Source organism: Coregonus clupeaformis, chromosome 36 (assembly GCF_020615455.1).
Source record: "Coregonus clupeaformis isolate EN_2021a chromosome 36, ASM2061545v1, whole genome shotgun sequence".
NCBI lineage: Eukaryota > Metazoa > Chordata > Actinopteri > Salmoniformes > Salmonidae > Coregonus > Coregonus clupeaformis.
The window spans coordinates 38,092,737-38,119,683 of NC_059227.1; the positions used below are offsets into that span (position 1 = coordinate 38,092,737).

The window sequence follows — 26,947 nt, forward strand, 5'->3', positions numbered from 1 at the left end:
GTTGGAGGAGGGGGAGAGGGAGAGGAGGCTGAGGACGTGGATGATGGGCGTCCCTGGATGCACTCGAGGGGGCACGAGTCAGTGAGCCGGGGCCTTTCCTTAAAGCTGAGAGAGGCCTCAAAACAGAGTCTCAGAGTCAGAAGAGCTGCCTGCCTGCCAGAGATCGTATAGGCTGTGTACTCTCAGCAGGCTCTCTGGCTGGCACTCTAGCCCTGTCGACACTTATGCCAAGGTCTGCAGGTGTACACGGCCATGTTTCCCTCTCCTTCACACCGGTGCGAATAACCACAAGCTGATTTATAGAGGACGTCAGATCTCTGTGCGTCTGCCAGGAACGGAAACCTACACTGTTGCATGGATAAACATTTTTACACAAATCCCAGGATAATATGGAAGTGATGTAGTTATTTTGATATATACTGAACAAAAATACAAACTTAACATGTAATGTATTGGTCCCATGTTTCATGAGCTGAAATAAAAGATCCCAGAAATTTTCTATATGCAGAAAAAGCTTATTTCTCTCAAATTGTGCGCACAAATTAATCCCTGTTAGTGAGCATTTCTCCTTTACCAAGATAATCCATCCACCTGACAGGTGTGGAATATCAAGAACTTGATTAAACAGCATGATCATTACACAGGTGCACCTTGTGCTGGGGACACAACACAATGCCACAGATGTCTCAAGTTTTGAGGGAGCGTGCAATTGGTATGCTGACTGCAGGAATGCCCACCAGAATGTAATGTTTATTTATGTACCATAAGAATTTAATGTTTATTTCTGCACCATAAGCCGCCTCCAACATCCGTTTTAGAGAATTTGGCAGTACGTCCAACCGGCCTCACAACCGCAGACCACGTGTAACCACGCCAGTCCAGGACCTCCACATCTGTCTTCTTCACCTGTTTGTCTGAGACCAGCCACCCGGACAACTGATGAAACTGAGTTTGCACAACCAAAGAATTTCTGCACAAACTGTCAAAAACCGTCTCTGGGAAGCTCATCTGCATGCTCATCGTCCTCACCAGGGTCTTGACCTGACTGCAGTTCGGCGTCGTTACCGACTTCAGTGGGCAAATGCTCACCTTCGATGGCACTGGCACACTGGAGAAGTGTGCTCTTCACGGATGAAACCCGGTTTCAACTGTACTGGGCAGATGGCAGACAGCGTGTATGGCGTCGTGTTGGTGAGTGGTTTGCTGATGTCAACGTTGTAAACAGAGTGGTGGCGGTGGGGTTATGGTATGGGCAGGCTTAAGCTAAGGACAACGAACACAATTGCATTTTATCGATGGCAATTTAAATGCACAGAGATACCATGACGAAATCCTGAGGCCCATTGTCGTGCAATTCATCCGCCACCATCACTTCATGTTTCAGCATGATAATGCACGGCCCCATGTCACCTGGAACTGTACACAATTCCTGGAAGCTGAAAATGTCCCAGTTCTTCCACGGCCTGCATACTCACCAGACACATCATTGAGCATGTTTGGGACGTGTACGACAGTGTGTTCCAGTTCCCGCCAATATCCAGCAACTTCGCTCAGCCATTGAAAAGTACAACATTCCACAGGCCACAATAAACAGTCTGATTAACTCTATGCGAAGAAGATGTGTCACGCTGCGTGAGGCAAATGGTGGTCACACCAGATACTGACAGGTTTTCTACTTTTCTTTTAAGGTATCTGTGACCAACAGATGCATATCTGTATTCCCAGTGATGTGAAATCCATAGATTAGGCCCTAATGAATTTAATTCAATTGACTGATTTTCTTATATGAACTGTAACTCAGTAAAATCTTTGAAATTGTTGCATGTTGCATTTATATTTTTGTTCAGTGTATTTCTATACAGCTTGTTAGTCATTTCAACACATGATCAGTAGTTGTTGAGCAGAATTTCCTCTTGAAGGACAAGATTAAACCAACTAACCAATCAATAAATCTTACCTTGGGCTCAGGATTGCCAGTCATGGTCTTGAGCAGCTCGTGGAGGTGGGGCCAGTTGCCTTGAGAGTACCAGCCAGGTTTGTCCAGGGACAGCAGCCCCTCGCTCTCCTCCACATCATTCACTACAGCCAGGACAAAGACAACAACAACCACAAAGTCACCACACAGCTCGACTACACCGTTCAACGACATGAACATACACGACCACACCGCTCAGCACACAACCACAACACCGCTCAACCACATAACTCAACACTGGGCCCACAAGCAAATGTGACTCATTTCAGGAAACTAGGCATATGTCGCTCATCACTACTTCACAGGAGAGGCATGTAAGCATAAACTTATCAAGATGCGTTTTTTGGCAGAAATGCCTTCTGGAACATGCAAACTTTCATGTGCCTTAATAACAAACTTGTATGCCATCTGTAAATACAAATACAATTGTTAGATTACGAGCCTAGTTGGTTTAGCCACGGAAAAAGACAGGAACCTTCCCACTAGCCATGCATGATTGGCTGAGATATTGGATGTACTGGACATGCCGAGAGATGAGTTCGGCCTGTCTATAACATGAGCTGGTCGGTATGTGTAGGTAATCCTTTCTAAAGCAGATTTTTTTGAAAGATATCACGTAGTAGAACTGCAAAAGTGTTGTTCTCCACTTTTTGGAGGACTGAGTTTTGAATTCAGTGGAATACCCGGTGGAATTAGAGTACGATAGCTAAGGAGATGGAGAAAATTCTGGCGTTTGATTGCAAATATGCAGAGGGAGTCGAAAAGAGAACACACAGAAGGCTGTTGTATAAAACACCTGTCTCCGGATTACATCTTCAAACTAAGGGCAACCATGGCATCTGTGACAGATAGGGAGAAGCGTCCATCCATGTATACGGGTAAGAGAGTCTAGCTAGCTACATTTTCAGATATTATACATTTCTAATTTTGTCAGAAAGTCGTTTTCATTTCATGTTAAAGTGTACTGTTAGTTAGCTAACGTTAGCTGGCTGGCTCGCTAGCTAACGTTACGTGTATAATCTGTGTAGTAATATTATTTGTATCTCAGAGCCATTTGCATTGCTAGTTATAGCCTAATGTTAGCTAGCTAGCTATCATTGAACCTGGTTGGTTAGCTACCTGCAGATTCATGCAAGGTAGTAACATTATGAGTTGGGATTATGGTTAATTGTTTAGCTAGCTAGCTACATGTGTAAACAAAATACTCTACTATGCAAGTAACCATTTCACTACACCTTCTGTATCCTGTGCATGTGAGAAATCAACTTTGATTTGATATAGTATGTGACGGTAATGTGAAGAACATGACCTGCACCAAAGTCAAATTAGGATATATAACGTTAGGCCAACGAGACAGTGTCCAAGTTCTAAAATTCTCTGGTAGAATGCCCTGCTTTTATTGTGACACTCACAACCGTAAGCTATTTTCTGTAATTGGCTCCCCATTAACTTGTAAATAATGATCTTGTTGTGAGTTTATTTTCCTGTAATAATGAAGATGGGTGGCAGGTAGCTTAGTGGTTAAGAGCGTTGTGCCAGTAACCGAAAGGTCGCTGGTTCTAATCCCCGAGTCGACTAGGTGAAACATCTGTTGATGTGCCCTTGAGCAAGGCACTTAACCCTAATTGCTCCTGTAAGTTGCTCTGGATAAGAGCGTCTGCTAAATGACTAAAATGTAAAAAGACAAATGAGCTAAAGTGAAGACATTGTCAGCTATATGATATGGTCATTATTTGAACTGGATAGCCAGCTAACTTAACATTAGCTAACAAGCTAGAAACGAAGCAAAACATTGTTTCGAAAGTTGCTTTTAGTTCCCTGGTTTGCTAGATTGACATTTACTCAATTCATTTTTAAACGGGTGGATTTATTGGCTATTTTGGATCACCAGGCTGCTGATGTCATGCAGCCTGTAGTTTTTGTGTTTATACTTTTTCATAGCAACAAAAGGTTTGATGTCGGACGACATTAGAATGTTCATGATGTCACTGCGACAACTGTCGATTGATGTAATATAAACCAGCCTTTAGTTTTGAAATCTTTGGTTGTTTAGTACATGGCCTAACATGTGAATCCTTAAAGAGATGGGTGGGGCTAAGGCTTAAGAGGGTGTGAACTATACTGAATGGGTGTAGACTAAGAAGAGCATAAAACATTCAAGGGCCATTTTCTCAAAAAGTTGATCAACTTTCAAAGCAGAATTACTTAACCATTGTTCCTCAACTGTACTGTATGATATACAATTTTCTCTACTTTTCTCTACTACAAAGTCTCTACTTTTATCCAATGTAAAAAACAAAATTTGAAATGTTGCTACATAAGACCGAATTGAGCCGGTTTGTAACAAAAATTGATTCTCACAACATGGATCCTTCCATATACAGCACTTGTGAGGGATAAAAGTACCTCATTTAAAAGATAGATTTTTCACAGGGGAAATGTGCCTTATTGGAGCTACTGTACTTCCATAAGTATGTTTCCTAAACAGATATAGTGCACTACTTTTGAACAGGGCACATAGGGCTCTGGTCAAAAGAAGTGCACTATATAGGGAATAGCTTGCCATTTGGGACACAACCATGGATGCTCGCCTGCTTCCTCCTCTCATACCCCCACAGGTGCAGTGATCCAGTGTGGCCTGGCGTACCCCTATCTCAGCCACCAGACAATGGTGTCAGCGTCTCAGTGAAGAGGAACACTTCCAAAGGACTACTTCCAAAGAAACACTTTGCTTTTTCAGGCACTCACTCACAGAAGTCACACATTATACAGTACAGGAAAGTGTGTCAATGACCTCATGGAAGCATTTACAGTTCATAAATAACACCCAAGGATCTTTCCAGACTTCAGGAACAACGTGGTTTATGTCTTAATGCTCAACAACAGCCAAGTACTTTTCACTAAGAGAAAAAGTCTGTATATAGTCATTCCTGGTTGACTAGAGGAGGTTTTGGCCTGCTTGATTGGGCTGCTGCTGGTTAGCAATAACAACAGTCTGTTTCAGTTTGAGCAAGGGGGTAGTGGAGCATAGCCAAGATAAGATACAGAGAGGCTGGAATCTAAACTGCACCACACAATTCCCAAAGCATTACTCACACATTAGAAACTGCCGGGAGGGAGGCCCCGGAAAGTTCCTTGAAAACAGTAAATAGAACTGTATAACCTTTGTTATTCATATTGTGTGTCATCTTCAAAGTCGTTGTGCCCGGCTTTTAGGGACCCTGCACTTGGAAGTGGGTGATTGCACTTCTGGACAGGAGAATAAATCAGTCTTAAGGACAACTGATTGGTGCTTAAGACCAGCAGCCGGAGAAGCTCTACTTTCATTTGTTAAAAGGACAGCCCTTGACAGGGTGGGCTGCAGGTTCATGCTAAGGTTAAATATGATATAAATATTGTTGCAGAAGATAGAAAGCACACACTTGGGGACACACACAAACACAAACACAGCTGTGAGGACGTACAGACCTTGACAGTAGATGGAATTAGAAGTATGTGGTCTCTGGAAGCCCACAACTGAGCACAAAAACACACATTTCTATCTCTGAGCCCCCCCCCCTTCCCCCCACACACACACTACCACAAAAAATACCTGGCACCTATTAGAATGTGCAATCCGGTGGCGTTTTCACTGTAACCAAAGTGAGGCTGTATGCACAAGGCAAATATTTAGAGAGACCTGGCCTGGCTGACATCCTCTGGACAAATGACTGCTGAAGGAAGGTCATGCTTAATAAGCGACTGGGAGGAGTCTGACGCTAGCAGCCAAAGTAAAGGATCCATTTCTAAAACCATTTAGTCTAATACAGTCCCTGGCAGGAACTGGGCTCTTCTTAAGGAGTATATCATGTTCTCCTGTCCTGTATAAGACTAGAGCCCATTGACTTACACACATACACTGTGTGACTATGTGTACAGAATTTGTGACCTTTAGAATGATTGATAACTTGTTGAATATTACAGGACATAAAACTGCACACGTGGTTGTGGTGACACGATAGCAACCTGCTGATAGTCAACTAGCTTAGCTTTGGACTAAACTTAGCTGAACTTGTCATCTCTTTAGCTGATCACCTCTTTATCTGATCAACTTGACAGAATCACTATAGCAACACTATCAGAACATAACTGAGGCAAATAAGTAGTGCATGACAGTTATGCTGTAATGAAAAAAGCCCCAAGGCATACAGTATCTCTGCTACAGTATGGAATAAGATCTCTCCCAATATCTCTGCTACAGTATGGAATAGCAGCAGCCACTGACTGAGGCTATATCTGCCAATGTGGCGAGGGCTGGAGGAGGTATGAATATTTGAGCGACTGGGTCATACATAACGCATCCATTCCTGGCAGAAACACAGTCCAGATGGAGGAGCATTCCAGAGCCTGTGCACACCTTTAGGAACTGACCGGGATTAAATATCAGCTACCTGAGCAGGAAGACTGGGATCATGTGTGGATAACAGATCAAATTAGAAATACTGACAGCTAATATAAACCTAGTTTAAACCCTACTATGTCTGCAAGGAGAGGTGGTGTGATGGTCACCACCTGTCTTGATGCTAGTTTATCTTATAGGTTTCAGAAGAGATTTGATTTGACGTTTGGGTTTTATCTTCTGGAAGACATCTCCATAAGTAGTGCTTTTCTCATCCCCAAAAAATGAAATAATTTGCAGTAATCACCATCATGAGATTCCACTGGGCTGTAAAGTCCACAGCCCTGTAATGTGCTCTTTGATGTCGGCAGAGAGCTGATCTACAGTGCTTAGTGTTGGAGAGGAGTGAACTGTACATAGGGTACTGATGGTTGACTGGGAAGTGGGATCCTGTATGGACAGGCAGACATACAGACAGGCAGGGAAGCAGGTACTGTAGTCAGGTACTCACCCAGGGTCCTGAAGGGCCTCTGTTGGGGCACCAATGAGAAGAACCCAGGCTTCAAGGCATTGGTGATGATGATGTCAAACAGCTCCTCCCAGTCCTTCCTGCAACAGCCAATAAGAAGCAAACCCCTGATTACTAAAATACATCAGCAAATACAGGCTCAGTGTGAGGTCAAAGCTTGGACACCAACCAACTGGATTTGTGTAGCACACAAAAACTCTTACTTTAACTAAACATTGGGGAGTTGATGAAAAACATTAACCATAAACAGTGTATTTAGGAAAAAGGCATGAGGGAAATGTTAGGGAACAATAAACATCAGGCCAAAAAAGACATACACACATACAACAGCCAAAAAAGACATACACTCATGGTAATTATTAACACTAGCTTAGCGTTAGCATCCAGCTCCAAGCACTAGCAGACATTCAGACCAGGGTTGCATCCTGTCTCCAGAAATGTACCTGGATCTCCTCTCCAGAGCAGAGCCATGTGGGTGGGTAGACTGGTGTTTGCGGTTCTCTGGCCTGGCTAGAGCTGACTGGGATTACACTATGAGAGAGACCTCTCACTGCAGCCCTACGTGGGCAGATACCTATCCTGAGCTGAGGCAAGGCCCAGGATCATTCAGAGCACTGCCTTTTGATATAAAACTCACAATTCTAAAGCTAGGTCATAGACATGCAGGACCTCAACCATCTCAGTTATACACTCCCCTCCATATGTATTTGGACAGTGAAGCTAAAATGTGTACATTTGGCTCTATACTCCAGCATTTTGGATTTGAGATCAAATGTTTTATATGAGGCGACAGTACAGAATGTCACCTTTTATTTGAGGGTATATTCATACGTATCCGTTTTATCGTTTAGAAATGAAAGCACTTTATGTATCTAGTCCCCCCATTTGAATATGTTTTTTTCCATAAATATTTGGACAACTTCACTTATCGTGAAAAGCTGAGTATTTGGGCCCAAATTCCTAACACGCAATGACTACATCAAGCTTGTGAGTCTACAAACTTGTTGGATGCATTTACAGTTTGTTTTGGTTGTGTTTCGGATTATGTTTTGCCCAATAGTAATAATGTATTGTGTCATTTTGGAGTCACTATTATTGTAAATAAGAATATAATGTTTCTGAACACTTCTACATTAATGTGGATGCTACCATGATTATGGATAGTCATGAATGAATCATGACTAATGATGAGTGAGAAAGTTACAGAGGAACAAAGGCCATGTCCCCCAAAAATGCTAACCTCCCCTGGCTAGCATTTCTTGGGGGGTATGATCTTTGTTCCTCTGTAACTATAAGTGAATTTGTCCAAATACTTCTTCAAATGAGGGGACTAGATATATCAAATGCTTTCATTTCTAATGGTAAAACAGATATGTATTAAAATACCTTCAAATAAACAGTGACATTCTGTACTGTCGCCTCATATTAAACATATGATCTCAAATCCAAAATGATGGAGTATAGAGCCACATTTTAAAATGTTAGCTTCACTGTCCAAATACATATGGAAGGGAGTGTACATCAGTGGCGGTCGGTGCCCTTTAAGATGAGGGAGGACAATTTTTATTTTTTTTATGAGCATGGGCTTATTTCTATTACAGCATATTGGATGACCGTCATTCATATTCCATTCACCTTGCTCAATGTAACATTGATATTTTTGGGCTACTAAATGATACACAAATGTTCCCTATACCCATCATGAGGTTGCAACAACCTAGACTACGAATTAAAGTTTACAACATAGGTTCACAGGTCGAGAGAAATTAGAGTTATCAAGGTGACAGATAGTGACGCATTCAATACCGCCTAGCCGATCTACAGTGAGGGAAAAAAGTATTTGATCCCCTCCTGATTTTGTACGTTTGCCCACTGACAAAGAAATGATCAGTCTATAATTTTAATGGTAGGTTTATTTGAACAGTGAGAGACAGAATAACAACAAAAAAATCCAGAAAAACGCATGTCAAAAATGTTATAAATTGATTTGCATTTTAATGAGGGAAATAAGTATTTGACCCCCTCTCAATCAGAAAGATTTCTGGCTCCCATGTGTATTTTATACAGGTAACGAGCTGCGATTAGGAGCACACTCTTAAAGGGAGTGCTCCACTCTTAAAGGGAGTGCTCCTAATCTCAGCTTGTTACCTGTATAAAAGACACCTGTCCACAGAAGCAATCAATCAATCAGATTCCAAACTCTCCACCATGGCCAAGACCAAAGAGCTCTCCAAGGATGTCAGGGAAAGAGATTGTAGACCTACACAAGGCTGGAATGGGCTACAAGCCCATCACCAAGCAGCTTGGTGAGAAGGTGACAACAGTTGGTGCGATTATTCGCAAATGGAAGAAACACAAAATAACTGTCAATCTCCCTCAGCCTGGGGCTCCATGCAAGATCTCACCTCGTGGAGTTGCAATGATCATGAGAACGGTGAGGTATCAGCCCAGAACTACACGGGAGGATCTTGTCAATTATCTCAAGGCAGCTGGGACCATAGTCACCAAGAAAACAATTGGTAACACACTACGCCGTGAAGGACTGAAATCCTGCAGCGCCCACAAGGTCCCCCTGCTCAAGAAAGCACATATACAGGCCCGTCTGAAGTTTGCCAATGAACATCTGAATGATTCAGAGGAGAACTGGGTGAAAGTGTTGTGGTCAGATGAGACCAAAATCGAGCTCTTTGGCATCAACTCAACTCGCCGTGTTTGGAGGAGGAGGAATGCTGCCTATGACCCCAAGAACACCATCCCCACCGTCAAACATGGAGGTGGAAACATTATGCTTTGGGGGTGTTTTTCTGCTAAGGGGACAGGACAAGTTCACCGCATCAAAGGGACGATGGACATGTACCATCAAATCTTGGGTGAGAACCTCCTTCCCTTAGGCAGGGCATTGAAAATGGGTCGTGGATGGGTATTCCAGCATGACAATGACCCAAAACACACGGCCAAGGCAACAAAGGAGTGGCTTAGCCAGAAGAAGCACATTAAGGTCCTGGAGTGGCTTAGCCAGTCTTCAGACCTTAATCCCATAGAAAATATGTGGAGGGAGCTGAAGGTTCGAGTTTCCAAACATCAGCCTCGAAACATTAATGACTTGGAGAAGATCTGCAAAGAGGAGTGGGACAAAATCCCTCCTGAGATGTGTGCAAACCTGATGGCCAACTACAAGAAACATCTGACCTCTGTGATTGCCAACAAGGGTTTTGCCACCAAGTACCAAGTCATGTTTTGCAGAGGGGTAAAATACTTATCTCCCTCATTAAAATTCAAATCCATTTCTAACATTTTTGACATCCGTTTTTCTGGATTTCTTTGTTGTTATTCTGTCTCTCACTGTTCAAATAAACCTACCATTAAAATTATAGACTGATCATTTCTTTGTCAGTGGGCAAACGTACAAAATCAGCAGGGGATCAAATACTTTTTCCCCACACTGTAGGTTGTAATCATTAGTCCAACAGTTGCAAACAAGAGTTTCTATTGGACAAATTCAAGTATGTTTATCCCTATTTTGTTCAGTTTCCTTCGGTTTAAGAAACGTTTTTAAACAGAATCGCCGGAAAGAATACACCCCTGATCACAGGCAAACACAGAACTAGCAGCCACATATAAACCACATGATCACTTTGCTCGTTGTATGTATATAATTCCTTCTCGCATCTACGCTCTCTCCTCCTCTCACCTTTTCCCTTCAATTGTGGACTTCAGTGCACAATACAACAACTGTCTGTGACCAGGCGAAAAAACCTTTCCAAACCAAACTTTCATACCGTACCCTAACCACTACACACAGCCTACATCGTTGTCACCATCTTAACGTCATAGCAAACACATCTACTAGAACTAACACGTTAGTAAACCCGCTACAATCATGCAGTACAGTGTACAGCAAGCAGTTTAGCAGTTACACCATCGGCCCCCAGTATAAATAAATTAATAAAACCAAAAGCTTGGAATAGTTCCAGTGTTGGATAGCCATAGCTAGCAAACATAGCATCCCTCTCTGTTTGAACCGGGTTTTTGAGTAGGCTAAATTAGCTAGCTGTATTTGCTAGCTAAGTAAATGAAAGTAGTATATATATATACACACACACACACCGAACAAAAATATAAACGCAATATGTAAAAGTGTTGGTCCCATATTTCATGAGCTTAAGTAAAAGATCCCAGAAATTGTCCATATGCACAAAATACATATTTCTCTCGAATGTTGTGCACACATTTGTTTACATCCCTGTTAGTGAGCATTTCTCATTTGCAAAGAAAATCCATCCACCTGACAGGTGTGTCATATCAAGAAGCTGATTAAACAGCACTATCGTTACACAGGTGACCCTTGTGCTGCGGACAATAAAAGGTCACTCTAAATTGTGCCGTTTTGTCACACAATACAATGCCACAGATTTCTCAAGTTTTGAGGGAGCGAGCAATTGGCATGCTGACTGCAGGAATGTCCACCAAAGCTATTGCCAGAGAATGTAATGCTAATTTCCCTACCATAAGCTGCCTCCAACGTTGTTTTAGAGAATTTGGCATAACACTTGTATGGCGTCGTGTGGGCAAGCGGTTTGCAGATTCTATTTTTGTTTCATCAGACCAGAGGACATTTTTCAAAAAAGTACGATCTTTGTCCCCATGTGCAGTAGCAAACCGTAGTCTGGCTTTTTTATGGCGGTTTTGGAGCGGTGGCTTCTTCCTTGCTGAGCGGCCTTTCAGGTTATGTCGATATAGGACTTGTTTTACTGTGGATATAGATACTTTGTACCTGTTTCCTCCAGCATCTTCACAAGGTCCTTTGTTGTTGTTCTGGGATTGATTTGCACTTTTCACACCAAAGTACGTTCATCTCTAGGAGACAGAACCCGTCTCCTTCCTGAGCGGTATTACAGCTGCGTGGTCCCATGGTGTTTATACTTGCGCACTATTGTTTGTACAGATGAACGTGGTACCTTCAGGCGTTTGGAAATTGCTCCCAAGGATGAACCAGACTTGTGGTGGTCTACAATGTTTTTTCTGAGGTCTTGGCTGATTTCTTTTGATTTTCCCATGATGTCAAGCAAAGAGGCACTGAATTTGAAGGTAGGCCTTGAAATACATCCACAGGTACACCTCCAATTGACTCAAATGATGTCAATTAGCCTATCAGAAGCTTCTAAAGCCATGACATTTTCTGGAATTTTCCAAGCTGTTTAAAGGCACAGTCAACTTAGTGTATGTAAACTTCTGACCCACTGGAATTGTGATACAGTGAATTATAAGTGAAATAATCTGTCTGTAAACTATTGTTGGAAAAATTACTTGTGTCATGCACAAAGTAGATTTGATGGTACATGGCCCCGTCCATCGTCCCTTTGATGCGGTGAAGTTGTCCTGTCCGCTTAGCAGAAAAACACCTCCAAAGCATAATGTTTCCACCTCCATGTTTGACGGTGGGGATGGTGTTCTTGGGGTCATAGGCAGCATTCCTCCTCCTCCAAACACGACGAGTTGAGTTGATGCCAAAGAGTTCCATTTTGGTCTCATCTGACCACAACACTTCCACCCATCATTCAGATGTTGGAAAGCTGTCATCAAGGCAAGGGGTGGCTACTTTGAAGAATCTAAAATCTAAAATATATTTAGATTTGTTTACTATATCATTCCATATGTGTAATTTCAAAGTTTTGATGTCTTTACTATTATTCTACAATGTAGAAAATACTAAAAATAAAGAAAAACCCATGAATGAGTAGGTGTGTCCAAACTTTTGACTTGCCTTGCAAAAGTATTCATCCCCCTTGGCGTTTTTCCTATTTTGTTGCATTACAACCTGTCATTTAAATGGATTTTTATTTGGATTTCATGTAACTGACCTACACAAAATAGTCCAAATTGGTGAAGTGAAATTCCAAAAACTTAATAATGGAAAAGTGGTGCGTGCATCTGTATTCACCCCCTTTGCTAAGAAGCCCCTAAATAAGATCCGGTGCAACCAATTACCATCAGAAGTCACATAATTAGTTAAATAAAGTCCACCTTTGTGCAATCTAAGTGTCACATGATCTGTCACATGATCTCAGTATATATACACCTGTTCTGAAAGGCCCCAGAGTCGGCAACACCACTAAGCAAGGGGCACCACCAAGCAAGCGGCACCATGAAGATCAAGGAGCTCTCCAAACAGGTCAGGGACAAAGTTGTGGAGAAGTACAGATCAGGGTTGGGTTATAAAAAAATATCAGAAACTTTGAACATCCCACGGAGCACGATTAAATCCATTATTTAAAAAATTGAAAGAATATGGCACCACAAAAAAACCTGCCAAGAGCGGGCCGCCCACCAAAACTCACAGACCAGGCAAGGAGGGAATTAATCAGAGAGGCAACAAAGAGACCAAAGATAACCCTGAAGGAGCTGCAAAGCTGTATCTCTCCATAGGACCACTTTAAGCCGTACACTCCACAGAGCTGGGCTTTATGGAAGAGTGGCCAGAATAAAGCCATTGCTTAAAGAAAAAAATAAGCAAACATGTTTGGTGTTCACCAAAAGGCATGTGGGAGACTCCTCAAACATATGGAAGAAGGTACTCTGGTCAGATGAGACTAAAATTTAGCTTTTTGGCCATCAAGGAAAATGCTATGTCTGGCGCAAACCCAACACCTCTCATCACCCCGAGAACACCATCCCCACAGTGAAGCATGGCGGTGGCAGCATCATGTTGTGGGGAGGTTTTTCATCGGCAGGGACTGGGAAACTGGTCAGAATTGAAGGAATGATGGATGGCGCTAAATACAAGGAAATTCTTGAGGGAAACCTGTTTCAGTCTTCCAGAGATTTGAGACTGGGACGGAGGTTCACCTTCCAGCACGACAATGACCCTAAGCATCCTGCTAAAGCAACACTCGAGTGGTGGGCGGCAGGTAGCTTAGTGGGTAAGAGCGTTGTGCCAGTAACCGAAATGTCGCTGGTTCTAATCACAGAGCCGACTAGGTGAAAAAATCTGTCGATGTGCCCTTAAGCAAGGCACTTAACCCTAATTGCTCCTGTAAGTTGCTCTGGATAAGAGCGTCTGCTAAATGACTAAAATGTAAAAATGTTTAAGGGGAAACATTTAAATGTCTTGGAATGGCCTAGTCAAAGCCCAGACCTCAATCCAATTGAAAATCTGTGGTATGACTTAAAGATTGCTGTACACCAGCGGAACCAATCCAACTTGAAGGAGCTGGAGCAGTTTTGCCTTGAAGAATGGGCAAAAATCCCAGTGGCTAGATGTGCCAAGCTTATAGAGACATACCCCAAGAGACTTGCAGCTGTAATTGCTTGTTTCACAATAAAACATATTTTGCATCTTCAAAGTGGTAGGCATGTTGTGTAAATCAAATACATACTACGAAATATAGCTCTCTGTCTCTTGCTTCTCCTTAATTTTGGAAGAAACTCAATTTTCTCAACTGTTCAACTATTGTTTATCTATCTCTTTGAGTCAACTACTCACCACATTTTATGCACTGCAGTGCTAGTTAGCTGTAGCTTATGCTTTCAGTACTAGATTCATTCTCTGATCCTTTCATTGGGTGGACAACATGTCAGTTCATGCTGCAAGAGCTCTGATAGGTTGGAGGACATCCTCCGGAAGTTGTCATAATTACTGTGTAAGTCTATGGAAGGGTGGTGAGAACCATGAGCCTCCTAGGTTTTGTATTGAAGTCAATGTACCCATACGAGGACAGAAGCTAGCTGTCCTCTGGCTACACCATGGTGCTACCCTACAGAATGCTGCTGAGGCTACTGTATACCTTCATTGCAAAACAGTGTGCTTTAATCAATTATTTGGTGACGTAAATATATCTAAAAAATATAACTTTTTTAATGTTCCACTATTTTAATTTTTATGAAATTCACTGAGGAAGATGGTCCTCCCCTTCCTCCTCTGAGGAGCCTCCATTGGTGTACATCCACGTTATACAGCCTTAGGAGCTAGTCAAACATATTCCTGACATAACATTATACAGTGCATTCGGAAGGTATTCAGACCCCTTGACTTTTTCCACATTTTGTTACATTACAGCCTTATTCTAAAATGGATTTTAAAAAATGTGTACCCCTCATCAATATAAACACAATACCCCATAATGACCCCCAAAAAATAATTCACCTCCCTGACCAAGGCCCTGCTCCCCCAATTGCTCAGTTTGGCCGGGTGGCCAGCTCTAGGAAGTGTCTTGGTGCTTCCAAACTTCTTCCATTTGATGATGGAGGCCACTGTGTTCTTGGTGACCTTCAATGCTGCAGAAACGTTTTGGTACCCTTGCCCAGATCTGTGACTCGACACAATCCTGTCTCGGAGCTCTACGGACAATTCCTTCGACCTCATGGCTTTGCTATGACATGCACTGTCAACTGTGGGACCTTAATGAGACAGGTGTGAGCCTTTCCAAATCATGTCCAAACAATTAAATGTACCACAGGTGGACTCCAATCAAGTTGTAGAAACATCTCAAGGATGATCAATGGAAACAGGATGAACCTGAGCTTAATTTTGAATCTCATAGCAAAGGGTCTGAATACTTACGTAAATAAGGTGTCTTTTTTATTTGTAATACATTTGCTACAATTTCTAAAAACATTTTTTCACTTTGTCATTATGGGGTATTGTGTGTAAATTGATGATTTATTTTTATTTTTATGTAATCAATTTTAGAATTAGGCTGTAACGTAACAAAATGTGGAAAAAGTCAAGGGGTCTGAATACTTTCCGAATGCACTGTAGCTACATCCCTTTATAGCCAGCAAAAAGTATTACAGGGAGGTCTAAAAACTAGTCAGAGCAAACACACACAGTTTATTAGGTACACTCATCTAGTACCGGGTTGGACCCCCCTTTGCCTCCAGAACAGCCTGAATTCTTTGGGGAATGGATTTTACAAGGTGTCGGAAACCTTTGTTGCTCAATTGGTAACAAGGGATCTAACGTGTGGCAGGAAAACGTTCCCCACAACAGTACACCACCGCCACCAGCCTGTACTGTTGACACCAGGCAGGATGGGTCCATGGACTTATGCTGCTAATGCCAAATCCTGACTCTGCACCACATCAGCACACAACATAGAGGAGGTTCACATGCAGGCCAGCCCGTACAGCAGAACAAAGCAAAGCTTATCCCCGAGCCACCACACGGACAAGACCATTTCCTGGCTTCAGTTATCGCAACATAAATCTGACGTCCTCAGGCGTTGTAAACTGGAGCTCTGAACACACTATATTACACACACAGTCGGGCTTCCACTGGACATGGCGGCTCCTTATGCGGTGACACATGCTGAAGGGTTAAAGGTCGCGAGGAGGGGGAGGTCAATGAAACAGTGGGGGAGAGAAGGGGGAGAGGGAGAGGAACAACAGACTCAGCCAGGCCAGGCTATTTTACAGGAAATGGCTGTGGGGAAAGCCTGGGCCACAGAGGTCCCTGAAGACCTAGCAGGCATCCAGAACAAACAGTTCACTTTCAGCCCCTCTCCCCTAAGTCTGACTCTCCATTATAACAGTCAGCTATACTAGGAGAGTGGGACAGAAGAATATATCTGGATGTGTGGTTGGTTACTTACCAGATGGGCATCAAACGTTACTGTAGCTAGGCTATGGCCTTGGTTTGATTAAACCTCATGACCAAGTTCTCCACTGTGAAGTAATACTGGTGATGTGTGATTGTGTCTGTTTAGATAATGGGCAGAGACACTTCACTAAGACATTATATTAAACACACTTCGCCACCAGCCAGACCAGCCAAAGCACCAGTCTGCTCTCCGCTAGACTTCCCCTTGCTGCCTGACCAAATGTGTAAGAGGTTTTAGGCTAGAATAATAACCCTAGACCACATAGTGTACACTGCAGAGAGAGAGCGAGAGGCACCAGTGATACTGACAGTCCAGTCCACTGGTCTAGGTCAGCCCACAGCTGCAGCTGGCTAATATGGAGAGTCTGCTAGGACAAACAGCACCACTACATAAAGGCAGGCTCAGCCATAGTAAGGTTCACTCTAGTCTAGTCTAATGTGCTGTTATATTTCTGCTGGGCTGAGTGGGAATGAGAGCTGACAATGCACAGTGTTGAGAGGGTGTGCTGAGCTTAGTGATGAGCTTGGAGGGCACTATGGTGTTGAATGCTGAGCTACAGTCAAAGAAAAGCATTCTCACGTAGGTGTTTCTCTAGTCCAGGTGGGAGAGGGCAGTGTGGAGTGCAACAGACATTGCGTAATCTCTGGATCTGTTGGGGTGGTATGCGAATTGGAGTGGGTCCAGGCTGTCTGGGATGACGGCGTTGATGTGAGCCATGACCAGCCTTTCAAAGCATTTCATGGCTACATATGTGAGGTGCTACGGGGCGGTAGTCATTTAGACAGGTTGCCTTGGCATTCTTAGGCACTATGGTGGTCTGCTTGAAACATGTAGGTATTACAGACTCGGTCAGGGAGAGGTTGAAAATGTCAGTGAAGACACTTGCCAGCTGGTCAGCACATTTGCTGGTGACTGAAGGAATGAGGGGTAATGGCATGTGAGAGCTGTGTGGAATGTGGGTTGGGAGAGATGAGCCAGTATGGCTGAAACCAGTAGGGTAGGGCTATTCAACTCTGGTCCTGGAGGCTCGAAAGACTTCTGGTTTGTGCTTCTACCTGGTAGTTAATTGCACTCACCTGGTGTCCCAGGTCTAAAATGGTCCCTTATTAGAAGGAGAGGATGAAAACCAGAAGTGTTTCAACCCCCCAGGACTGGAGTTAAGTAGCCCTGCATTAGGGGCTCATCATAAAACCATAAAATAAGTATTAACTTCAGCCCGACTGGTTCTGCTCTCCCATCTCACATACTGGGGCTAAACCAATATGGTTAGTGCCTGGCCCCAGTGAGGTGTGTTTTATGGAGTGCGTCCCAAATGACATATAGTGCACTACTAACTCACCCCAGGATGTGGTCACAGATGAGCCTGCAGTAGTCACTGTGGGAGCTGGTGATGAGCAGGAGGACCTTCCCTGCACTCTTCATGCTCCTCAGCCAGGTCTTGACGGACTCAGAGCAGGGCTGCAGGTAACGACCAGGGTCCCTCTTCACACTGGGGAAGTACCACCCGGCATCCTCTGAGGGGCAGACAAACAAACACCCATTACTAAACGTAGAGATGCACATGCAATAACTTAAATAGTAGCTAGTACTTGAGATGTAGAATACAGATGTAGGATCTTAATATGCACAGCAGGAAATGCAAACTTGTAGTGTATTCAAGGTTAAAAAAAGGTTCACACTTTAAAATGTCAGACTTGATTTGCCCTAACTAAAAATGTATCAACCCCAGAAAAAATGTCCATTAATTATAGTCCACATAATAATTAACATTTCCTGTTGCTGCAGGATTATTTTCCTGCTTTGATAAAATGCTAAAATTAAGATCCTAGCTACACCTGTAGATACAATATACAGTGCATTCGGAAAGTATTCAGACCCCTTGACTTTTTCCACATTTTGTTACATTACATCATTATTCTAAAATCCTCATTAATCTACACATAATACCCCATAATGACAAAGTGAAAACATGTTTTTTTTTTTTTTAGCAAATGTATTAAAAAGAAAAAACAGAAATACCTTACTTACATAAGTATTCAGAACCTTTGCTTTGAGACTCGAAATTGAGCTCTGGTGCATCCTGTTTCCATTGATCACACTTAACAGGTTTCAACAACTTCATGGTAGAGTGGCCAGACGGAAGCTACTCCTCAGTAAAAGGCACATGACAGCCTGCTTGGAGTTTGCAAAAAGGCACCTAAAGACTCTCAGACCATGAGAAACAAGATTATCTGGTCTGATGAAACCAAGATTGAACTCTTTGGCCAGGAATGCCAAGAGTCACATCTGGAGGAAACCTTGCACCATCCCTACGGTGAAGCATGGTGGTGGCAACATCATGCTGTGGGGATGTCTTTCAGCAGCAGGGACTGGGAGACTAGTCAGGATCGAGGGAAAGATGAACGGAGCAAAGTACAGAGAGATCTGTCTATAGCTGTCTATTTACCACCACAAACCGATGCTGGCACTAAGATTGCACTCAATGAGATGTATAAGGCCATAAGCAAACAGGAAAACGCTCATCCATAGGCAGCGCTCCTAGTGGCCGGGGACTTTAATGCAGGGAAACTTAAATCCGTTCTACCTAATTTCTACCAGCATGTTAAATGTGCAACCAGAGGGAAAACAACTCTAGACCACCTTTACTCCACACACAGAGACGCGTACAAAGCTCTCCCTCGCCCTCCATTTGGCAAATCTGACCATAACTCTATCCTCCTGATTCCTGCTTAAAAGCAAAAACTAAAGCAGGACGCACCAGTGACTCGGTTAATAAGGAAGTGGTCAGATGATGCAGATGCTAAGCTACAGCACTGTTTTGCTAGCACAGACTGGAATATGTTCCGGGATTCTTCCGATGGCATTGAGGAGTAAACCACATCAGTCATTGGCTTCATCAATAAGTGCATCGATGACGTCGTCCCCACAGTGACCGTACGTAATTTACATACCTCAACCAGAAGCCATGGATTACAGGCAACATCCACACTGCGCTAAAGGGTAGAGCTGCCACTTTCAAGTAGCAGGACTATAACCCGGACGCTTATAAGAAATCCCGCTATGCCCTCCGACTAACCATCAAACAGACAAAGAGTCAATACAGGACTAAGATTGAATCGTACTACACCGGCTCCAACGCTTGTCGGATGTGGCAGGGCTTGCAAACTATTACGGACTACAAAGGGAAGCACAGCCGCGAGCTGCCCAGTGACACGAGCCTACCAGACGAGCTAAATCACTTCTATGCTCGCTTCGAGGCAAGCAACACTGAAGCATGCATGAGAGCATCAGCTGTTTCCGGATGACTATGTGATCACGCTCTCCGTAGCCGATGTGAGTAAGACTTTTAAGCATGTCAACATTCACAAGGCCGCAGGGCCAGACGGATTACCAGGACGTGTACTCCGAGCATGCGCTGACCAACTGGCAAGTGTCTTCACTGACATTTTCAACATGTCCCTGACTGAGTCTGTAATACCAACATGTTTCAAGAAGACCAGCATAGTCCCTGTGCCCAAGAACACTAAGATAACCTGACTAAATGACTACCGACCCGTAGCACTCACGTCTGTAGCCATGAAGTGCTTTGAAAGGCTGGTCATGGCTCACATCAACACCATTATCCCAGAAACCCTAGACCCACTCCAATTTGCATACCACCCCAACAGATCCACAGATGATGCAATCTCTATTGCACTCCACACTGCCCTTTCCCACCTGGACAAGAGGAACACCTACGTGAGAATGCTATTCATTGACTACAGCTCAGCGTTCAACACCATAGTGCCCTCAAAGCTCATGACTAAGCTAAGGACCCTGGGACTAAACACCTCCCTCTGCAACTGGATCCTGGCCTTCCTGACGGGCCGCCCCCAGGTGGTAAGGGTAGGTAATAACACATCTGCCACGCTGATCCTCAACACAGGGGCCCCTCAGGGGTGCGTGCTCAGTCCCCTCCTGTACTCCCTGTTCACACATGACTGCATGGCCAGGCACAACTCCAATACCATCATTAAGTTCGCCCGACGACACAACAGTGGTGGGCCTGATCACCAACAACGATGAGACAGCCTATAGGGAGGAGGTCAGAGACCTGGCCGTGTGGTGCCAGGATAACAACCTCTCCCTCAACATGATCAAGACAAAGGAGATGATTGTGGACTACAGGGAAAAAAAGAGGACCGAGCACGCCCCCATTCTCATCAACTGGGATGTAGTGGAACAGGTTGAGAGCTTCAAGTTCCTTGGTGTCCATATCTACCTGGTACACACCAAGACAGTCGTGAAGAGGGCACGACAAAGCCTATTCCCCCTCAGGAGACTGAAAAGATTTGGCATGGGTCCTCAGATCGTCAAAAAGTTATACAGCTGCACCATCGAGTGCTTCCTGACTGGTTGCATCACCGACTGGTATGGCAACTGCTCGGCCTCCGACCGCAAGGCACTACAGAGGGTAGTGCGTACGGCCCAGTACATCACTGGGGCCAAGCTTCCTGCCATCCAGGACCTCTATACCAGGTGGTGTCAGACCGTTCTCTCTGCTACCGCATGGCAAGCGGTACCGGAGCACCAAGTCTAGGTCCAAAAGTCTTCTTAACAGCTTCTACCCACAAGCCATAAGACTCCTGAAAAGCTAATCATGGCTACCTGGACAATTTGCTTTATCCCCCCCACCCCCTCTTTTACGCTGCTGCTACTCTGTTTATTACCTATGCATAGTCACTTTAACTCTACCCACATACATATTACCTCAATTACCTCGACTAACTGGTGCCCCCGCACATTGACTCTGTACAGGTACCCCCTGTATATAGCCTCCCTACTGGTATTTCATTTTACTGCTGCTCTTTAATTATTTGTTATTTTTTACTTAACACATATTTTTCTTAAAACTGCATTGTTGGTTAAGGGCTTGTAAGTAAGCATTTCACAGTAAGGTCTACACCTGTTGTATTCGGCGCATGTGGCAAATAAAATTTGATTTGATTTATCCTTGATGAAAACCTGCTCCAGAGCACCCTGGACCTCAGACTGGGGTGGAGGTTCACCTTCCAACAGGACAACGACCCTAAGCACACAGCCAAGACAACGCAGGAGTGGCTTCAGGACAAGTCTCTGAATGTCCTTGAGGAGCCCAGCCAGAGCCCGGACTTGAACCCGATCGAACATCTCTGGAGAGACCTGGAAATAGCTGTGCAGCGACACTCCCCATCCAACCTGACAGAGCTAGAGAGGATCTGCAGAGAAGAATGGGAGAAAGTCCCCAAATACAGGTGTGCCAAGCTTGTAGCTCAGCTGGTAGAGCACGGCGCTTGTAATGCCAAGGTAGTGGGTTCGATCCCCGGGACCACCCATACACAAAAAAATAAAAATTATGCACGCATGATTGTAAGTCGCTTTGGATAAAAGCGTCTGCTAAATGGCTTATTATTATTATTTTTATTATTATTATTATTATTATTAAGGATCGAGGCTGTAATCGCTGCCATAGGTGCTTCAACAAAGTACTGAGTAAAGGGTCTGAATACTTATGTGAATGTGATATTTCCATTTTTTTTATTTGATAAATTTGCAAATATTTCAACAAAAAAAAACTGTTTTTGCTTTGTCATTATAGGGTAATGTGTGTAGATTGATGAGGGAAAAAAACGATTTAATCAATTTTAGAATAAAGCTGTAACGTAACAAAATGTGGAAAAAGTGAAGGGGTCTGAATACTTTCCGAATGCACTGTATATGCACAAACGTTTGTGGACACCCCTTCAAATTAGTGGATTTGGCTATTTCAGTTGCTGACAGGTGTATAAAATCGAGCACACAGCCATGCAATCTCCACAGACAAACATTGGCAGTAGAATGGCCTTACTGAAGAGCTCAGTGACTTCCAACGTGGCACCGTCATAGGATGCCACCTTACCAACAAGTCAGTTCGTCAAATTTCTGCCCTGTTAGAGCTGCCCCGATCAACTGTAAGTGCTGTTATTGTGAAGTGGAAACTTCTAGGAGCAACAACGGCTCAGCCGCGAAGTGGAAGGCCACACAAGCTCACAGAATGGGACCGCCGAGTGCTGAAGCGTGTAGTGTGTAAAAATCGTCTGTCCTCGGTTGCAACATTCACTACCGAGTTCCAAACTGCCTCTGGAAGCAACGTCAGCACAATAACTGTTCATCGGGAGCTTCATGAAATGGGTTTCCATGGCCAAGCAGCCGCACAAGCCTAAGATCACCATGCGCAATGCCAAGCGTCGGCTGGAGTGGTGTAAAGCTCGGCGCCATAGGACTTTGGAGCAGTGGAAACACGTTCTCTGGAGTGATGAATCACGCTTCACCATCTGGAAGTCCAACGGACAAATCTGGGTTTGGCAGATGCCAGGAGAACACTACCTGGCCCAATGCATAGTGCCAACTGTAAAGTTTAGTAGAGGAGGAATAATGATCTGGGGCTGTTTTTCATGGTTGGGGCTAGGCCCCTTAGTTCCAGTGAAGGATAATGTTGATGCTACAGCATACAATGACATTCTAGACGATTCTGTTCATCCAATTTTGTGGCAACAGTTTGGGGAAGGCCCTTTCCTGTTTCAGCATGATAATGCCCCCATGCACAAAGAGAGGTCCATACAAAAACGGTTTGTCGAGATCGGTGTGGAAGAACTTGACTGGCCTGCACAGAGCCCTTACCTCAACCCCATCAAACACCTTTGGGATGAATTGGAACGCCGACTGCGAGCCAGGCCTAATCTAGCAGCAATATAGCAGCAAAGGGGGGACCAACTCCATATTAATGCCCATGATTTTGGAATGAGATATTCGACGAGCAGGTGTCCACATACCTTTGGTCATGTAGTGTACTTTGTCCATTTGCAAAACATAAATGTGTCTTCTGCTCAACTCAACCCCCCATCAAAGAAGTATAGCCTCATGGGACACAGAGCATCTATTTTCTCATTAACAACTTGTGAGTAAGTCAGTAAGCTAAGCCAAGGATGATATTCTGCTCTGTCTATATTCCATGTACAGATGGAGTATTACAAATGTCATCTGGCAGACAGCCCTAACCAAGTGAATGAATACTATTCAATACGGCTGTGTGACATCCTGGCAGGCCAGGTCAGAAGACAGGCACAACTCCCCTTCTAACCCAGTGGACTGTCTGTTTGAAGTTAGAAGGCTCTTAGCCAGTCTATGGTTTTCATTAGAGGATAATGAGCCCCAGACACAAACGGCACCCTATTCCTTATATAGTGCACTATTTTGATTAGTGGAAAGGCATTAGACTGTCTGCGACACCCACTCCCTGAGCTATGTCACAGGAAACAGCAGGAGGTAAGGGGGATGTATGGGTCACGTCCCACCCCCACTCAGACAGCGGTACGGGCAGCCTGTTCTTCAAAGACCGACTGGCTGATCCAAGGCACCTCCAGCCGATATATAAGATATCGGCCCAGAGCTAAATTTGGTACAATGCTCTGATCTCTGTTATAAGAACAGGCAGTCAAAACATCCCACTTGACCTGCCATACTGAAAACAGCCTGCTAAAATGCAGCATCAAAAGCAATCTGAACACATTATAATGGGAGGGAGTCATTTGATACAGCAACACCCGCTTTTCTACTACTTTTTGTTTTTTTTGAAGAGGAAACCAGGGAAAATATTGCATAGTACCATACCCCTAATGGAATGCAATTGATAGGCTTGTCATATACACAGGAGACAAAGACCACATTTTAAATGACATATTTGCAAGCTATTAAAACAGGAATTAGTAGAGTTGTATTTGCCCCAGAGCAAAATAATGTGACCAATATGGCGCTGCTTTTTTTCACGAGCAGGAGAAAAGAAGGCATTGGGAAACATCCCGGGTGCAGATGAGTGGCGTGTATTCATCAGGCCAGGGTAGGCCAGGTGTTTATCCTGGCACAGAGAGAGTGGTGGAGAGGAGAGGAGCTCTCAGGGAGGGAGCATCACAGTGCACATACTAGACAGCAGGGAGAGGAGAGGACACTCACCCTTCTATTCTACTTTTCAACTCCCTCTCTCAAGGCAACAGCCCAGGGCCTCACCTCACCAAAGGTTATAAAGCTACAGACACCTGAAGTCGCATGGGTAAATGATAAATAGCTATCTAGCTAGCTGTATAGCATGGGAGTAGGGTGAAGTTGCCCCTCGACACTGATCCTGGGTCAGTTTAGCATTTCCCCCACTAATGATTAAGGTTAGGATTGGGGGAAGGGAAGCTGATCCTAGATCTTTCCCTAGGGAAAACTTCACCCCTGAGCAGGTCACAAGCTCCAGACACCAGAGACTCATGTGTAAATGATAAATAGCTATATAACGTGCCGTGTATGCAATGTGAATGTCTTCTGTAGCTAGCAAAGGGCTAAACACAAACATTGACTCACATTCACATAGCCTACTATGTAGGAGTTGCAAGTGTTTCCATATGCAACATGCATATAAGGGTGACATGCTAAAGGAAATCTGTTACAGCTCCAACACACTAAAGAAAATAAACCTTTTTCAAACTCCACTCTATTAAGGACCCTTTACTTTCACAAACTAAACAGGACTTTCTAGAGGATGTAAAATATTTGAGTATGCTGCCATCATGTGGTACAAAAGCAACATTGCATTTACCAAGAACAAGACCAACCCTATTCATACTCATTTTACATTTTAGTCATTTAGCAGACGCTCTTATCCAGAGCGACTTACAGTTAGTGAGTGCATACATTTTTTTATTTTTTTATTTTATTCATACTGGCCCCCCGTGGGAATCGAACCCACAACCCTGGCGTTGCAAGCGCCATGCTCTATCAACTGAGCTACACGGGCCCCAGCAGAAGAGAGGGGAGACTGATACAAGAGACGAGACACTCTTGAATGTTTCAAAAATGACAAGCCATGCATTGCACAGAAAATAATATATTTAGTAAAGCCAAAGTAATTGTTGTTATTTTTATTTTAACAGATTTGTACTGGAAGCTTTATTCATCATGTTATTCATCATGCTAGCATTCTTAAACAGATTGAACGGGATCTTAAGGATCTACAAATTCGTAACATATTGTATGAATTGGAATTCGGGACCCGTTTTGGCTTGTGAGCACTACTTTCAAAACTACTGGCTGAAATTATACAAAACCTTTCTAGCATCACTTTAACAGCAGAGGTCAGCATTGGATGACAAACAAACGGATACAGAAAAGCACCCATCAGTCTCACAACAAACTCCCCAGTGTGATGAAATGTGTCCTTTTGAAAGGTTACATAACCTAAACATTAGGCAAAACTGATTAACTTTGTTTCTCTCTGTTAAATATCCGTAGTTTTATGAAATAAACATCTATCTGGCTGTGATCTCCAGCCCAGCCGTTTCCTCCAGTGTTTTTCCTCACACTTCATTTTATCTCCAGATAAACAGAGCCTGGCCTGGCCAGAGTGACAGAGTGGCTGGCTGGCCTGCCTGACAACCTATGGGTGGACCGAGGGTCCAGGACCCTGTTGTCCCTCTGGAATGTCACCCTGCTACAGTAAGACACCCAGGTTCCATCCTAAATGAGACCATATTACCTATGTAGTGCACTACTTTTGACCAGGGCCCATAGGGCTCTCAGTGTTTCCCCTACATTAATAACGGTCGATAAACACTAAACCCAACGGCGCTAATAGAAGTATATGGGAGGGCACGTATGTCATGAAAGGAAGATGTGTACTTCACAAATAAAGCAGATGGCATACAAAATCAAACTAGTGAAAAAATCTAACCAAAGACTCAATGTTCCTGAGTGGCCGAGTTACAGTTTTGACGTAAATGCTTGAAAATCTATGGAAAGACCTGAAAATGGTTGTCTCGCAATGATCAACAACCAATTTGACAGAGCTTGAAGAATTTTGAAAATAATAATGGGCAAATGTTTCACAATCCAGGTGTGGAAAGCTCTTAGACTTACCCAGAAAGACTCACAGCTGTAATCGCTGCCAAAGGTGATTCTAACATGTATTGACTCAGGGGGTTGAATACTTATCTAATCAAGATATATTAGTGTTTTATTTGTCATTAATTTTTTACAAATGTTAGAATTTTTCTTCCACTTTGACATGAGTATTTTGTGTAGACGTTGACAAAACATTTCAATTAAATCCATTTTAATCCCACTTTGTAACACAACAAAATGTGGAAGAAGTCAAGGGGTGTGAATACTTTCTGAAGGCACTGTATATAATGAGGGAAATTAGGCATTCAAACTAGCAAACATTTCCTAGTCCCCAAACATTTTCTCCCACCAACATGCACTCAAAATACCCCTGTACACCCCCCCACACCCCCTTCTAAACGAGGCTCAGAGGGGCGCGGGAGAGAGCATCCAGAACAATGTTGCACTGTCCTTTTCTGTAGGTGACATTGAAGTCAAACTCCTGTAGTCTGATCATCCATCTTACCCAGTCTTGAATTGGGCTTTGGATG

General features: G+C 43.6%; 1 protein-coding gene across 1 annotated transcript in view; it reads right to left on the minus strand.

Annotated features, from left to right (window-relative positions):
* LOC121552324 (5'-nucleotidase domain-containing protein 1) overlaps window positions 1-26,947 on the minus strand; it is a 96,138-nt gene that overhangs the window by 6,048 nt on the left and 63,143 nt on the right. Inside the window, exons 7-9 of the mRNA XM_041865141.2 lie at window positions 17,821-17,995; window positions 6,865-6,962; window positions 1,958-2,079 (exon numbers count right to left, since the gene is read on the minus strand). Of these exons, the coding sequence (XP_041721075.2) occupies window positions 1,958-2,079; window positions 6,865-6,962; window positions 17,821-17,995 (395 nt within the window). The remainder of the gene's footprint in view (window positions 1-1,957; window positions 2,080-6,864; window positions 6,963-17,820; window positions 17,996-26,947) is intronic.